This window comes from Oryzias melastigma, linkage group LG22 (assembly GCF_002922805.2).
Source record: "Oryzias melastigma strain HK-1 linkage group LG22, ASM292280v2, whole genome shotgun sequence".
Lineage (NCBI taxonomy): Eukaryota > Metazoa > Chordata > Actinopteri > Beloniformes > Adrianichthyidae > Oryzias > Oryzias melastigma.
In genome coordinates, this window is record NC_050533.1 from 12,410,934 (window position 1) to 12,427,213 (window position 16,280).

Consider the following 16,280-nt stretch of genomic DNA (forward strand, 5'->3'; position numbering starts at 1 on the left):
AGCCAAAACTGCAATGACTTGAGGTTAAAAACTGGCTTTAAATCAGCTCAATGAATACAAATGACTTACACCTCCACACAAGTTGTCAAGTTTTCTTTTCCCTTGATGAAGCACAAAGAGTGAAGATATTTCAGAAAAAAGCTTCTTAAAAGCAAGGTTGCATGAATGTCATTCGCTGCTATTTATGTGGTAGTAACTGTCAAACAAGCCGTCATACTGAAGCAGTTAAACATGGCAACACAGAGCTGCCATCTGACTCCACCGTTGCAGCATATGCAGCAAATCTTCAGTCACAAAACAAGCAGATTGTCGTAAATCTTGACTCCATTTGGCTTGTTCCTCTCCAAAACAGTCGATTCAATGCCAGGCAGCATTTCTGAGCCAATCGGAGCTTTTTCTTCCGTATATTACTTCATCTAGTTTTGTTAAAAATCAAGTTATGAGTAATAAATCAATGGTGCTGTTGGGAGGAAACACTGAGTAAATGCGTCCTGACATAAGTGATTAGGTTTCCCTAAAAACTATTAATCATAAGTTGTTTGTTTTAATGAATCTTCCTGATGCCAACCCACATTCTAGACTTTGAACCCTTATAAAATAAATAATGCTTATAAAAAGAACTTTACTCTCTTTTTTTTTTTTTTTAATAAATCTGAAAGAAATAAGTTTCTTTTATTCAAATTATTTTATAAGACTAACTCTAATCATCTTTTGAGCTAATTTGAAAGTCTTTCCAAAGTTTGGTAAACATGATTTTTACTCCCGTTTTGACTAAAATCATAAACCCAGTGTTGGTTTCTAGGACATAGTTTATGTGGAGCGGCAGTAGTTCATTATAAATTCGTCTCTGAGATGTGGACGTGATTGCTGACACAAAGCAACCCCGCCCCCTCTTCCCCTCCCTGTTACAGAGAGCTCTCTGTTTACATGTTCTCCTGCTAGCTAACTCCCCCTTACAATATCAGCATAACATTCCTAGTGCAACAAAAAAGGCGAGCAATATTGGAGCTATCCAGCTGTACATTTTTGAGCCAGATACCAGCTCAGATGAGGAAAACAAAGACGTACATGGATCTATTTGTCTGCAAGTGGGTGGATCAGAATGCAAAAACACCAAAACTTTGGAGCCAAATTGGGCCAAAAAAACCCAAATAAAACAACTTCAAATTTTTAAGCTGAAATATCTGTTTTAAGCTAAAAAAAAATAAGTGTCCGAAACTGTCAGCAATTCTAATATAAACTTAATTTTTTCAGCTTCAAATTTTAATCTTTTAAGTTTCAAAACTCAAAATTTCAGGTTTTGAGTTTTGAAACCTGCGACGGACTGGCGACCTGTCCAGGGTGTACCCCGCCTTCGCCCATCAGTAGCCGGGATAGGCTCCGGCACCCCCGCGACCCCGAAAGGGACGAAGCGGTCAAGAAAATGGATGGATGGATGGAGTTTTGAAACTTTTTGTCCCATTCTAGCATGTGGGGGTGGGACTAACACGAAGGACCAATTAAAATGGATGAGGGTGGTAACCTTAGTCCTGGTGCATTCACTGACTCTGGGAACTTTGAAAATTAGGGTGAGAAAATGTCTGTAATGTAATGTATTGTGTTGTCCCAAAACGGGCGTAAAAAGTAGTTTTATCACAGAACACTGTGTTTTGGACACACTGTTTGTATATATTAAACTACAATTTTTATTTTTATTGTAGTGGGTCTTTAAAGGTTTTTAATTCTATGACATAGTTGTCTAAATATTACATGCTTTTGTTGTATTCTAAACGCAAAATAAGTCAATTTAAAGACACCTGTAATCGTCTTAATAGTTTTTGTATTTGCTTAAGACTTAGATCAGATCTCAAAATGATACGAAGTGCCCTATTAAACAAATCTATATTTTATGGTTGAACTGGGTCAGCCCAAAACTAAACTGGTTTGTTTTCCATAGCACTTTACCTGATTTGGGCTTTCAAGCTGCTTCCTTTTTTTTTTTTTTTGAAGTCCCTCTTCAATATGCAGGCGCTTGGCCATGTGAGGTCTAAGCTGCAGCTGGAGACCATGTCTGGGCCACACAGAGATAATTGGATAAGTACACAGTGAGCAGATGAATCATTTGACAGGAGCTGAAGGAACTAAAACTGAGTCATCAAGTGTCCCACTTTCCCACTTTTGCCCACTTAAAAGTAGCACACTCTATTTTTGGCCTGGTTGATGGTAATGTTTGTTTTAAAAGAATCAAATTAAATGAATCTTCTTCTTTTTTTAGCACCAATGTCTGATACCAAAATGACATATAGATTTTGTGAAATCTTCAGTGGTGGCCAGAAAATATTTGTCTGGTCACACTAAAAAAATTATCTTTTCTTGACTTCAGCTCACAGTTTCCTTAAAAAAAAGAAGACAACGGGTGATAACTTTAGTTAAAAAAATTAAGAGAACTGCCTTGCTTTGTCCAATCAGAGTTGGGGATGTAAAGAAGAATGTAAAATGGTCCCTAAAACTAGTGCCTTTGTCAACAAATACATGAGTAAAGAGAAGAAAATGCTTCTTCGAAAGGATGTAGGTCTTAAGCCACACACAAGAGCTTCAGAAAACTAGAAAACTCACTAAAACCAAATCTGCTATATGCAATTGACACAAAGAAGGTAAAATAAGGCAGCATAAATCCAGGAGTTGGCGCAGAATGGGGCTGTCACTAACAATTATTTTAGTAGTCAATTATTCAACGATTTTTGTTTACTTAAGATGAAGTGCTATCTTTTTTTTTTTACAAAGATGATAGTTCTGGTACTATTCTGTTAGGCAAGTCATACGTTTGCTCTTCTTATCCTTTGACTGATCATTACTGTGAGGCCTCCAACTCTGTAAAGCAGACATATCATACTCAGTGGGGTTGTGATGCTTCCAGAAACGTAATGAGTAACCAATTCTGAGCCACCGCTAGCAGAGGGGTGAAAGAGCACATTGTTTTTGTCCTCTGTTCTTCTCAGATTTAGCTTCTCCAGCCAGTGACGGCTAGTGTCTCAGTTTCATCTTAAAGTCTTTCGGGTGTTTTTATGCTGAGTCAGCGCTGACCTTGCTGCAAAACCAGAGCGCTCCTCACTTTAAAGTGAAAATGATGATTTATTCCCCACATTTAGTTTTGGTGCATGTGGAGCTTTGTGTCCTGGTGAATGGAAGCCATTGTGTGTTTTTTTTGTTTTCACAGTCCAGGGGGTTTAATACATGTCAATCAGATAGGGGGGTGGGACAGGGCCGCTCAAGCGGATGTACTTAATGAAAAGCCTTAAAACTAATTTCCTTCATTCCAAAAGACCCCCAAAGCTCATCACCCGTACAGTGACGCCTTGTTTCATCTAAACTCTCTAGGTTCATATTTTGGTCTAAAACTTTGAGGAGAAATTCACCTGATTGTACCTGAATGCACCACGAAAAGCCATCGCTCATTTTAATTGACTTTTCAGAGCTTTTGTCCTACAAGCTGCTGTCCTGATAAATACACTCTAACGCACACACACATTCACTAATGAGGGAGCACAGGTCTATTTCTGGCTTTTGCATGAATAATGGATTCATTGATGATGACATAGAGACCCACAACAAACTGTCCTGGACTGACACAGCTGTGCTCCTGTTCTTTTAACCGATACGAGAGCAGGCTTTGCTTTGCCCCCTACCTCATAAAAGCACAGAAGCATGCTTTCTCTCTCAAAATTTTATTATTTGTTAGTATTTACAAAAAAAACCCCCAAAAATTTAATTTTAAGCTTAATTTTCTTTAGATATGATGCAAGAACATATTAAAAACACAATTTTTATTGCAATGAATCTATAAAGCTTGCCCTTGCAAAGAGGCAGCAATTTGTTTACAGTTTCTGATTCAAGCATTAGGTAGAGCCAATTTGATAAAAAAAAAAAAACATAAAAATTGTAACTTTTTAAAAGATTTTGCATATAAAGCGAGATGACTTCTAAACTAAATTCTGAACATATCCAAATATAAAAGTATTTTTTCTGTGTGATCTCTAAATGTAATTATGGTCAGATGTATTTGGATCAAAAATCCCCTGTCGCCAGGGATTTATTTCTCATTGTCTGGCGTGTTTGTGTGTCTGCACAGGCTCTGGATGTGGACCGCAGTGTTCTCTACAAGATGAAGAAGTCGGTCAAGGCCATCCACGCGTCCGGTCTGGGTAAGTCCCAATTTCAGCTTCTTTCTTAACTCATTACTTTGACTTAAGTCAGAATCGACCATAGTTAGTTTCCTCCCTTTAGATTTAGAGCACGAGTGTCCTGGTTCCTGTTGCTGGTTGGGTTCTTTAAAGATCTTTTGTTGCGCCTGACTGGTAGAAACCCTGCCGAGAAAGAAGAAAGAGACCTCTGGGTCGGCTTCACAACAGTGCGGGCTCTGTTCAGGCCTGAGGGACAGCTGTAGGATCCAGCAGGAACAGCTGGGGAGGGGCCAGTGCGGCATTTGTTAGCGGGAACTGAAGCGTGGACTCTCCTCTTCCCACATCAGTTTACAGTTGAATATTTGCGTATATTTGAATGTCATCTACCCGTCTATAAAAGACGAATCGGATACTTTTTAAACCGCAAGTGTGATGTTGAGTGTTTTACAGCAGGAGCAGGGCTCAGTCTGTGGAGACTTTTGTTTTCTGCAGAGAATGCTTTACAGTTTCAATAAAGTTTAGCATGATTGATGACATGTAATCTTTTTTTTTTATTATTTTAATCCTGCTTAAAATGTTTTATGGTAAAGAAAAAAACTTTTTTACCCTTAATATTGATAAAACAAAACAATGATGAAGCATATATTGTATAACAAAAAAAAATAGAAAATAAGGTTATTTACCAATGAATTGGAACTCAGCCCTATTAAAATGTTTCTAAAGGTACAAAAAGTCAAACTAGAACTTTTTAAGCTCCAACATCTTGTTTGGTGTGAAATATATCTGCAGAATTGATCAATCTTGACACTGATTATTGAGTAAAAAAGTAAAAGCATTGTCAAAAACTAAACTGCGTCACGCAGAAAGAACAAACACTGATTCATTCCCTAAGTTTGTCGTAATAAACAATAAAACAGACGTCTTATCTTTAAATAAAGTTGGTCAATTTTTTTTGTACCCGTTTTATACTTTCATTAAATTAAAAAATATGGATAGAAATAAATAGTTTGACTAACCTTTAATCTTAAATTACCAACAAAAACATTTTTTTTTGGAAGAGCATATAAAAGGAGGAAGAGGAGGATGCTTGCATGCATTTGAGATACTCTACCCCTCTGTGTCTGTGGAAGCCGGCCTCTGGAGAGCCAACATGAGACACAAAATTTGTCATGTGACCCCACAAAGCAAAGCCAAACACAGGAAAAAAAGGGCAGTATTGCATTTTGTTTGTCTCCTCTGCTTCCGTTCTGTGAGGAACTGCATAAATCTGTAAATCTGGTTATTTAAATGCTCGCTTTTTTGCACATCATAGTCTTATATGGCACAGTTCATTGTATATATTTTTCTACATTTTTTTTTATACTTTATATCGTATTTTTTATATTATGTTCTGTATTTTTTATGCCACTTGCACTGAAACGGTTGCTGCAATTTCATTGTCCTTGTGATAATGACAATAAAGGTCTATCTATCTATCTATCTATCTAAATTAAAACTTTTGAAAACAGTTTAAATTGACTATATATTGACTATATATTTCTGGACTATAAGCCGCACCTGTATATAAGCCGCACCTGCTCAATTTGAAAAAAAGAAGAAAAAAAAAGAAATACAAACCGCACTGGACTATAAGCCGCAGATATCTATGTTGAAAAATGTGATATTTACTGCATGTAGAGAATAATTTTGTATTTTGAATGTACATGAATGTACCTGCTGTCTCCAGCGTCTCAGCATAGATTAATTGATGCTAAGCTTGTGTAGAGCAGTGCGGTTTCCTTCCTAGATAGCAAGCTTCATGGTCTTCTACTTAAAATGTGCACCACGCAAATTTCTTTGTGGGATTTCCATGATGAAGAATTGAGGATTTGAAAAGAGTTAGTTAGTAATTTGTCATGAGTGTTCTATCTGCTAAAGAAAAAGTAGCGTTGGCTATTCTGATTTACATAAATCTTTTTGTCTCTTGTTTTTGATTCTATTTCCGGTTAGAACTCCCCTAACAGTGGTAGAAAAATCCACACAATAGCCGCACCTTTGTATAAGCCGCATGGTTCAAAACCTAGGAAAAAAGTAGCGGCTTATAGTCCAGAAAATACGGTAATTTTTGCACATTGAGGATTAAAAATGCAAATATGACCTTAAATATTGTCTTTACTCAGGAAAAGCAGTAATGTTTTGGTGTATACAATTTATTTCTTGAAACAAAAAAAGTACAAAAAGCATCTTCTCCTTTATTAATTTTTGTTTTTCTCCTCACAGAGGATGCTGTTTGAAAAAATGTAAATTCAAAGAGATGATGGGGAATGTCCTCAGAGGACACACTTGGTGTGATTGAGTCTGAAAATCTGCGAGGATATTTTTAGCTTTGACGTGAGGAATATTAATGAAGTGGAGACGGCGCACCAGAGGGCACGTTTAATGAACAAACAGTTATACAAGAAAGGTGAAGCTGAGTAAGCAGCAGCCTTCCTCCAAGTGCAGGGAAAACACAATGTGGAGTGTGAAAAAGAGCTCCAGAGAAAGCATATGAGGCATCTGCAGACATCTGTCGGGACTGTTGCTTTTCATGAATAAACCAGCAGCATCCGACCTCGACAGAGGCAGAACTGATGGAGCAGAGCGGGCGAACGCCGTGCCTCAGCTGTAGGTGAGCGTCTGAAAGAGCCTGAATTTGATGATGTCTCAGCTGGTTGGTGAAGTATCCACGACAGAAAACTCTACAGAAGCTCAAAATGGATCCCCAAAATAGATTTTGGGGTAAAAAAACACAAACAAGTGAGTGTTGAGGAAATTTATTTGTGAGAAAAATATAAAAATGAAAAATAAAATCTTAAACATTTGTATTGTTAGAAGTTTGGATTAGTTCAAATGCAATAGGATGCGGCAAATATTTTGAAATTCTTCAAAAACTTGATTAATTTAAACCAAGAACATTTTAATTATAAACAATACATATTAGGTAAAAGTTAAAATTCATGATTTCTGTTACTAATATAAACTTATTCATGTCAATTACAAACATATCACCGTGAAAACCAGAAGCAACAAACAAGTTTACAAGAAACAAAAGTTTTATGCCTAATTTTTTCAAAGTTAAATGTTTACATTTAGTCTTGAATATCTACTTTTTTTTTAACTTGAAAACTCAAATCATTTCAAAAATAGTCTTCATTCTTTATACTGTTTATAGAATTTGTTGGAAATAATGAAATAAAAAAACGTATATTTTGTAAAACTCAACATTTCAAAGAAATTAAAGATAATTTTTGGGTTTAAAGCTTCAGTTTTTAAACGCTCACGTGGGAAAATTAGACTGTGCTGCAAATTTTTTATTGTGTGTGCAAAGACAAGTTTATGTAAGAACACTTTTAGTCAATAAATGTATCTCCCTGAAGTCAAAGCTTCTTACTGAGAAGTTAAACAAATATTTTCATTAAGTCTACCAAATTGGTTAAAGCCATTTTTTGCTTTGGTTCTTATTGGTCGACCAATCAGTACATCTGTTTAATGCAATATACTGTCAATTAAGAAAATAAATGTCGTTGCTTTATGTACATGCTGAACCAGAGCATCGATCCCTTTTACTTGCAGTCATTTTATTTGGTTTATTGTTGGAGAGGTTGAAGAAAGATGTTTGTTTTTGAAGGTTGAGAATGCCAGTCTTAATCGTTCAGCCGCATTCTTGTTTATTTAGTGCTGCTTTTCTTTGGCTCGTGATGTATTTCTTTATCTTTTCTTTGCTTTGTGACTGTTATCTCTTACGGCGGTCACATTGTTAAGTGGACTCAGAGTCCCGTGTTGTTGTTTTTTTTTGCAAGGTCTTTTGGTGAAACAGCAGATTAATCTGAGGTCAAACATTGTGTCGCTGAGCGTCAGCAGACCAGACCCTCCAGAGGCGTGTGAGACGGAAGCCGAGGCCAGCCTGCTGTCTGATGATTAAACCGTGTTTGCAAGTGTGTGTGTGTGTCAGAAAAATGTGGGAAGAAGCTGAAAAACAAAGCTTGAGGAATAATAATCTGCAGCAGAAGCCTTCAGGCTGCAGAAGCCGTTTTGTCCTGTTTTCATTGGCATGAATGTCAAGAGATAAGATACAGTTGGCATGAGCAGACAATGTCTTTCCGTTCTTACAGGGAGTTTCTGTAAGCGGTCAGTCCAGTCTTGTGAGGGCTGAAGCACCTACCCATTGACTCTTTATGAAAAGTGGACTGAGTGAGTGTGATGTCACTCATACAAAATGACTTACTTTGGGCTCCACCGAAATTAAGTCAATTCGTTGCCATTTTTTTGTGATACGGACGCCACCGTGGTGGAGCCAAACAATGTCAGTTAGCAATACTGTTTTTTTCAATTTCTAAGTTGCTCCGAAGTCTAAGTTATAGCAGCAAAAAAAGCATATTGAAGAAGAAAAAAAGTCATATATAAGTAGCACTTTTGGAAGCAATTTATTAAACAAAATACATAAACAAGAAAAAACCATCCTCGGCAAATCCTAGTAATTGAATAGACTGCAACTCAGTTGCAAAATAAGTCAGACCCCCGGGCAAACTATGCTAAAAAACTGCTACTTATGTCGAAAAACACTGTAAATGGTCTGAGTTGGTCTAAGTCAGCATTTCCATGGTAACCACTCTTGCCAGTCAGGAGGGAATTTGGTGGAAGTCCACCTCCCTATCACTTGAAAGGAGGAATTTTGAATGTTTGACGTGAAACTACATACTTTTATTGAGACATCTGATTGGTCAGTTTATAACTTGAATAACTTGCAATAAAGAAAAAAAATATGAAAAAAGTTAGGATTAGCAAGAAATTGTCTAAAAATAAGGTAGTATTACCTGTTGTTGAAGCATTAGAACTATCATAGACAGGAGCCTGGCAGAGTGATATGTTCTGAGCTACTTTGGCATAACTGACCAATGTTGAAAATTATTGTAAATAAAGTTTGACTTGTCTTTGGTAATAAACTCTGTATTATTTGAAAAAAAAAAAGAATAATATTGTAACACCATTTACTAGACTTTCCCATCAACCCCTCTGACTAATCGGTTGCCCCATGGCCCCTCTAAGCACCTTGTATGCCCTGTAACCTGCTTATGGTCTGAAAAATATAGTTCTATAGAATCTAACAAACTTTATATTGAATTAATGGCAGTCTAATTTGTAATGGTTTGGACTGTTGACTCTTTTTTTTAGACTAGGTTTGAATTCACACTGGGGATTTTTGGTTTGAATCTGTTTTTTGGACAATGAGCAGTTTCTTGTGGATACGAAAATGCGCACTTTGGTTAGCTTACTGGCGTTGTTCACTGCACACTGTGTCATTGTGGTTGTCACCATGACGTAATGTTTACAGCACGGTGGAAACAGCAATTTCAGCAGAAAATAGGTTTTATTTTGAAAAATGTACCTGATGCACTTCATATTTGCTCGCATGTTTTCTGGTTTAGGTTGTTAATAGCCTTAACTTCCAAAAAAGTGCCCCGACTCAGCTCCCATGTTTGGCAAAAATTTGAACCCAACGAAACGGATTCGGAGCGCCGGAGAGGCCAGATAACTGAAGTTGGATGTGATTATATGCAGTGGAGGTTCCTCTCGCACTTTTAAAGTTACGTAAAGACTCCGGCGGCCACACTGGAGCCGTAGCGGTTGCCATGTGAGCTTGGAGTTATGCCGAATCTTAATTTCTTCCCTACCCCTACAGCTTCTTGCCACCCCTACGTTTATCCCTTCAAGCGTAGATTTATGGAAAAATAGTGTCTTCAAATTCGGACGACTCTACCCCTATAAACACAAATACAAATGGAGAGGTAGGGAGGAGCCATAGGGGAAGAATTCGGATTTGGCCTTATACTCGGGTGGGACTTGTATGTGATTCTTTTTTATGCTTTTTTTTTTTTAGCTGCTGGGAATGATTTGCCAGAGTTATAGCCCAAAAAATACAGTAAATACTGTAGCTAACCTGAATGAATCTTAATAGATGTTGGGCAAAAGGGAACATATTTTTTTCAGTATTAAAAATAAATATTGTTTTAAAAATGTTACAGTAACTTCATTAGCGATGAAGTACAGCCCTCATTCACAAGTTTAAAAGCAAAAACGAAGCCATTAAGGTGACAGTTTCAGAATGTGATTCAATGTGAAGTTTGGTTTGTCTCCGTAAACCAGAACATGCCAACTCAGTCCTCTAACTCCATTTCCTGCCACGCTTACTCAGCACCAAGCGCAGATCTGTCTGAGCGTCACGGCAGCCTTTACTGCAGCTCGCATGTGTGATGTGTTTGGATCAAGTTACAACAATTACACGTGTACTCACTTGGCAGTCTTAAGGGAGGGGGGGTGTTTGTGCTGCGTCAGCTCTTGAACTGCAGAGCTCTGGTGTGCCACTTCAAGATCAAGAACAGACCGCCGCCGGGTTGGCTTGGAGCCAGGTTTTGAAGTTTATCGCATGTGTGTGCGACTGATCTCTCTGAACGCGACTCTTAGGTGGGATTGCTTTGAAATATTCACATTAAAGCAATTAGTCAAGTGATTTATCAAAGGAAAATGATATACTATCAGGTGTGTGTTTTTGATTCCTCTAAAGGTGAGCTCTTCCCAACTGTTTTACCATCTTGACTCACTTTTTGAATTTTTTTTGGGTGCGTGGCTTAAATTAGATCTGTCTCGTGTAAGAGCGCCTGCAGATTGTGATTCAAAAGCTTTCGGCTTGTCCCCTTTAATAACACGATGGATATCTCTGCGGCTGAGACATGATCTTATTGAGCTTCCTCTCCAGATTTCTGAACAGCTGCTGCCTTTCATCCCCGTTTGCCACTTTAAAAGCTGAGTCATGTTGGAGCGGCAAATGTCAGTTTTATGTTACGTCTTTGTTTTTTGTTCTAATGATCCCTAATATCTGTACATTTACTCGTTTTATTGAAGTCCTTTTCAGTTTTTAGAGCCTCCTGCAATATCAGCGTCGTCATGGCAGCAGTCCCATGGTGCCCTACTACTGCCCCTCTGGCATTGGCTGTTATCTTCTGCCTGTTGTGTTTAAAACCCAAGGACTGGAGTCAGCCAGTCTTCAAATTGTTAGTTTTACACATATTCAGAATACAGTGAAGGTTACGCAATATATGTATAAGCATACACACGATAAATAAATAAAATTTTTAAAAACCCACTCTGATCATCTTTTGATCTATTATAAAGGCGTTCCGTGTTGTTTCAATTATGATTAAGCCGTTTGTAGCCTTTTTTTTTGTTGTCTTTTTCTAGGACATAGTTTCTATACATTGGCAATAGTTAATGAGGAATTCACCTTAGAGTTGTGGGCGGCACTTTTGGCATGGAGTAAGCCCACCTCAACTTCCCATCATCCTTCTGTTTACAAACTCACCTGCGAGCTTACAACCCCTCACACCCTTAGCTCAACATAACAGGTGCAACAACAATGGGTAGCAATATTGTAGCCATCCAACTGTAAATTTGAGCTCAGACGAGGAAAACAAAGACGTACATGGATCTAGTTGTCTATAAGTGGGTAGATCGGAATGGAGCGGACCAGGAATTTTGTGGCCTGCTGATTGTAGCTTCTACATTTAAGCTACAAGCTTTTCCAAATATCCTTTTTTTCATCTGCTCCTGATTTACAGTGATTTGAATAAAGAAAAACTCAAAAATGATTTTTTTTGTCCTCAATCATCAAAAAAACTCCACAAGAACTTGTTAAAAAAATTAAGCAGAGTTGGCCTTTAAGTGGATTCAAGAGGAAGAATAAGTCATGTTTTAGTTTGTTGTGTCTGATTTTTGCAGACTGGGGGTGTAAAATGAACAAAATATAGATGGTAGGAACACATCATTTGTGAGATGGGCAGTCGTTTGAGTCAGTTTTGAGTCTGCAGCAGTGTAATTTAAAGAGTTCTGATTCTTCCGGGGGGAAAAATGGAGGAGAAGAGGCGGAAGTTTCTAGAATGAACAGCATAGTTGCATTCACAATCTGCTGTGCATGTATGTTTTCCAGCCCACGTAGAAAACGAGGAGCAGTACACCCAGGCCCTGGAGAAGTTTGGAGAGAACTGCGTGTGCAGAGACGATCCCGACCTGGGCTCGGCCTTCCTCAAGTTCTCCGTCTTCACCAAGGAGCTCACCGCACTCTTCAAAAACCTTGTGAGTCTGCAGGGGGGGCGCGTTTGAGTGGGGCGGACTGAATTCCTCCCGGACAAAGAGAGATTTCCATGCTCTCACTAATCGTCTATCCCCCTGAGTCACTCTGTGTGTTCTCGAAGACACACACAAGTCTAAGCACATACCGAGTCCAGCTGGAGTTAAAACGCCTCGAGGAAACGTCTCCAGTTTTTCTAAAAGGAGGCCAATATTTCAGTTTCCTAGCAGATTATTTTGTTTGTTTTGTTTATTAAAAGGGGGGGAAATTTCTTTTGCTCCATAAATATTTTAGTATGTTGCAGAAATGAAAGGAAAATAGATTTTTTTTTGGACTTGTCACCTTATATGAGAAACATGAGCTTCAGGTTGATTTGTAAACTGAATGACGAATTAAATAAAAAACTTAGTTCTTGCTTTTTAAAAGGCACGAATAATACAAGTTGTATGTCAAATTCTTTGCTTTACGTAATTAGTCTTATATTCATTAATAATGTTTGTTATTGTCCTAATTTTCAAATTTGTTAGAACTCTCATTTCTCTTATGAACCCGAATAATAGTGAAAAATCTTCTGATCTGCCTTTCTGGAGGACTGAAACACCACAAAAACAGAAATTCAATGTGCTACAACACTAAATCCTCCGATGTGACTTTTTTTTTTCTTTCTGTTCCAGTTCCAAAACATGAACAACATCATCACGTTCCCTCTGGACAGCTTGCTGAAAGGAGACCTGAAGGGAGTCAAAGGGGTGAGGCCACCAACCAACACGGTCTAATGTTGCTCCCCTGAACACAGAATGTTGCATTCCTGGAAAAATAGTTTTGATGTTTGATTAGTAACTCCTTCAAGTCTAACTGAGAAAAGGCAGATTTTGGACGTCGGATCTCAAGTTATGATAATGAAAGGCCAAAATCCAACTGTAGCTGTTCCTCTTGTGGAATTATCTCAGCTGAAACAATAACAACGGATGTTTAAGTTACTTTTTAAGCAGGTTAAGCCTTAGACACAACTACCCTGACTGCTAGATATGGACTGTCTGTGGGCAAAAATGGGCACACCTGTTTGAGGCATGTACTGGTAGATGGTGCACAGAAAATATCAAGGTCGCAGAGCGTTCAGTGAGCCCATAGAGTGAAAATGTTCATGCACATTTTTCTATGGGCATGCTGTGAGCGACAGGTCAGAGAGAACTCTTGCACACTCAAGGGTAAGTAAGGGTAAAGTTGTATGTATTATATATGACATGCAAGAAAGCGTGCATACAACATTCGCACGCGGTCAGTAAGAAGCCAGTACTCGCACTTTACTAACGTCTAGTGTGATGTAATCGTACAGACGGTATTTGACTATATTTTCAAGAATTAAACAATTCCTTGTAATTTATCCAAAATTTGGCAATGACCAACAGAAAGCACTTTTAAACCCCCATTTATAGAGGTCAACAGACAAAAAAGGTCGATTCAGGTTTTGGTTACCCTTTAAAGTGGCCCCACAAGCCTCAAGGAAACTGCAAGACACGAGATGTGGCTGCTCCTGTCTACAACTCTCTACCCATACAGGTCGACCTGGGTAGATAGGACTCCAGGTGCATACACAGGCTGCGTCGACTCACTTTCAATCGGCCACTTTCGATGAAAAGCCAATGCAAACGTACGCAGACCAGAATTTCAGGCTTCTGCGTCTGTAACGCACGTGATCGCATTACATTAAGTCCGGTTGCGGGCTAGTAAACAGTAAAAACACAAGAAAAGAAGAATCCACCTCCCTTCATGTCTGGTGTGAACACCACCGACTTGAACGCACTAAGCTGCATTGTCGGTGTGAATGCAGCTTAAGGCTTCTGGATACTTTTCTGAAGGTTTTGTAAAGATGTAACAAGATTGCTGCTCTGATCCTAACAATGTCTTTTTTTTTAATAAATTTAACATTTCAATAAATTGTTTTGGAACAGTTGAAAAAAAAATGTTTTTGTTTTTTTATTACTTTTATGTCACATGATTAACTTTCATCAAAAAACAATAATAATTAAAGCTTTTCATCTAAATCTGTTACTGTGATGTTTTGCATTTTGGCCATGTTTCCACCTTCCCACTGTCCTTTTTGTCCTTTCTACTGCCCATTCTGGGGCTTTTTTTTTTTTTAACAGTATCCACTATCTGCTTTTCTCGTCTGCTGTTTCCTGGCTTTGTCCTCTACTGCCACAGCTTCTTCCTCTCCCCTCCTCGACTGCTGTAGCGGCTGTGGTCTTGTTCCCACCTGCCACGTGCTCTGCTCTGACATGTGGAAGAAAGCCACATCTGTAATGCTTTCCCACTTATTCCTCATTAGCCCTCAGCTGATTCTCATTACCCAACTGGCGTTGACCTAATGAGCTGCTGGATATGTCGTCCTTCACGGGCACTCAAATGTAAATGCCTGCTGCTGGTAGACTGTGACTTATCTGAGGAATTGAGGTTTCATTTTTAGGGAGCGTAGAAACTGTGGATGACACTGATTGGCCGTCCTCATCCTCCACATCCCTCCTGACCTTTCAGAGCCCGCTCAGCTCCATAGCCCACGGGCTTTCCCTTATCTCTCCCTTCGAACTCCTCATCTTCCTCATCTGCTGCGGTTATCCTGAGACTTCGGTTCATTCATGTGTCATGGGAAGTACCTGATAGGAAAGAAGGAGGGGAGGGCAGGAAAGGGCTCAGACTGGTAGAAATGCATCTAATGAATGGGTTTATATGATTGTGGATGAATATTAAAATCTCAATGACGTGTAAAAAAAATAAATAAATAAATAAAAAAAAACCCTCTGGAAAAACCAAAATAGAAGTGTAGTTTAAAAAAATCCTGGTTTACTGAAGTAAATGCTGACAGGTGTTCACCATATAAACATTGGATAACATTTTTTCTTGTGTGTTTGAACTGTTTATAATTCTATAAAAGCATTGGATTAAAAGATGCCCTTATTTTTGGATCAAATGTTTTTGCAAACTCATGGGTTCTTTTGGTCAAATTATTATTTTTTTTTATTCAGCCCAAGAAAACTGTAATACCAATTTTTTTTATAGATATTGTAATTTGTCTGTGGTTTAAAGACTCCATAGTGTGTAATTATTTAGAGTGTTACCTTTTTGTCACATTTCACTCTCAAATATTCTCAATGGATCTTTTAGAGACCCACTCTGATCATATTTTTATTAATTTAAAAATTGATCCCATTGGTCTTTTGATTATGAATATTTAGTTTTTAGCCAAAACCCAAAATCCTGTGTTGTTTTTTTGGACATAGTTTCTGCTGAGCGGCACTAGTTCATCAGAAATTTGCCTCTGAGCTGTGGGTGAGACAACTGGCTCATAGTAAGCCATCAGTGATTATTCTTTTTTTTTACGCTTTCTCTTGCTAGCTATCAACTCCTCACAAGCCCAAGCTAACATTACCGATGCAACAAAAATGGCTGCCAATATCTGAGATATGTAGTCGTACAGTTATGAGCTCAAACGTGGAATACCAAGACGTGCTTGGATCTCATCGACTCCAGTGGCAGGAACTGGTGGCCACAAGTTGAATTAAAATAAAAAAACACTTAGAAATACAATTTTGACCCTGATTTTCGTTATATATGTCCTACATTGTGAGCAAAATGCAATAGGAAAATGCTAACACCAAAAAATAATTTCCATTGGTGTGGGGTTTAAAGTTATTACATTGTGGCACACAGGCCTACACAATAAATGGTAAATGTATCGACATCGCAATATCCGCTTGTGTGATCTGCGTACTGCAAAAGATGGGATAAACCGCAACAAGTGGATCCTTTGTTTACACACATGCTTGGACAGAGAATCCATTATGAAAATGATTTAAACGTTATTTCATATCATAACTGATCAATAATATCACAAATCACAAGTTTTTCTCATATCGTTCAACCTTAGTGAGGCTTTAACCAAAGTAAATTATTTTTGTCCTGGGTCTTCTCATTGAAGAGTT

At 38.2% G+C, this 16,280-nt stretch overlaps 1 protein-coding gene across 2 annotated transcripts in view; it reads left to right on the forward strand.

Annotated features, from left to right (window-relative positions):
* Window positions 1–16,280, forward strand: part of asap2a (ArfGAP with SH3 domain, ankyrin repeat and PH domain 2a) — a 55,682-nt gene that overhangs the window by 15,961 nt on the left and 23,441 nt on the right. For both annotated transcript variants that reach the window (XM_036209848.1, XM_024269925.2), the window contains exons 2-4: window positions 4,109–4,181; window positions 12,160–12,305; window positions 12,975–13,049. In XM_036209848.1, the coding sequence (XP_036065741.1) occupies window positions 4,109–4,181; window positions 12,160–12,305; window positions 12,975–13,049 (294 nt within the window). The remainder of the gene's footprint in view (window positions 1–4,108; window positions 4,182–12,159; window positions 12,306–12,974; window positions 13,050–16,280) is intronic.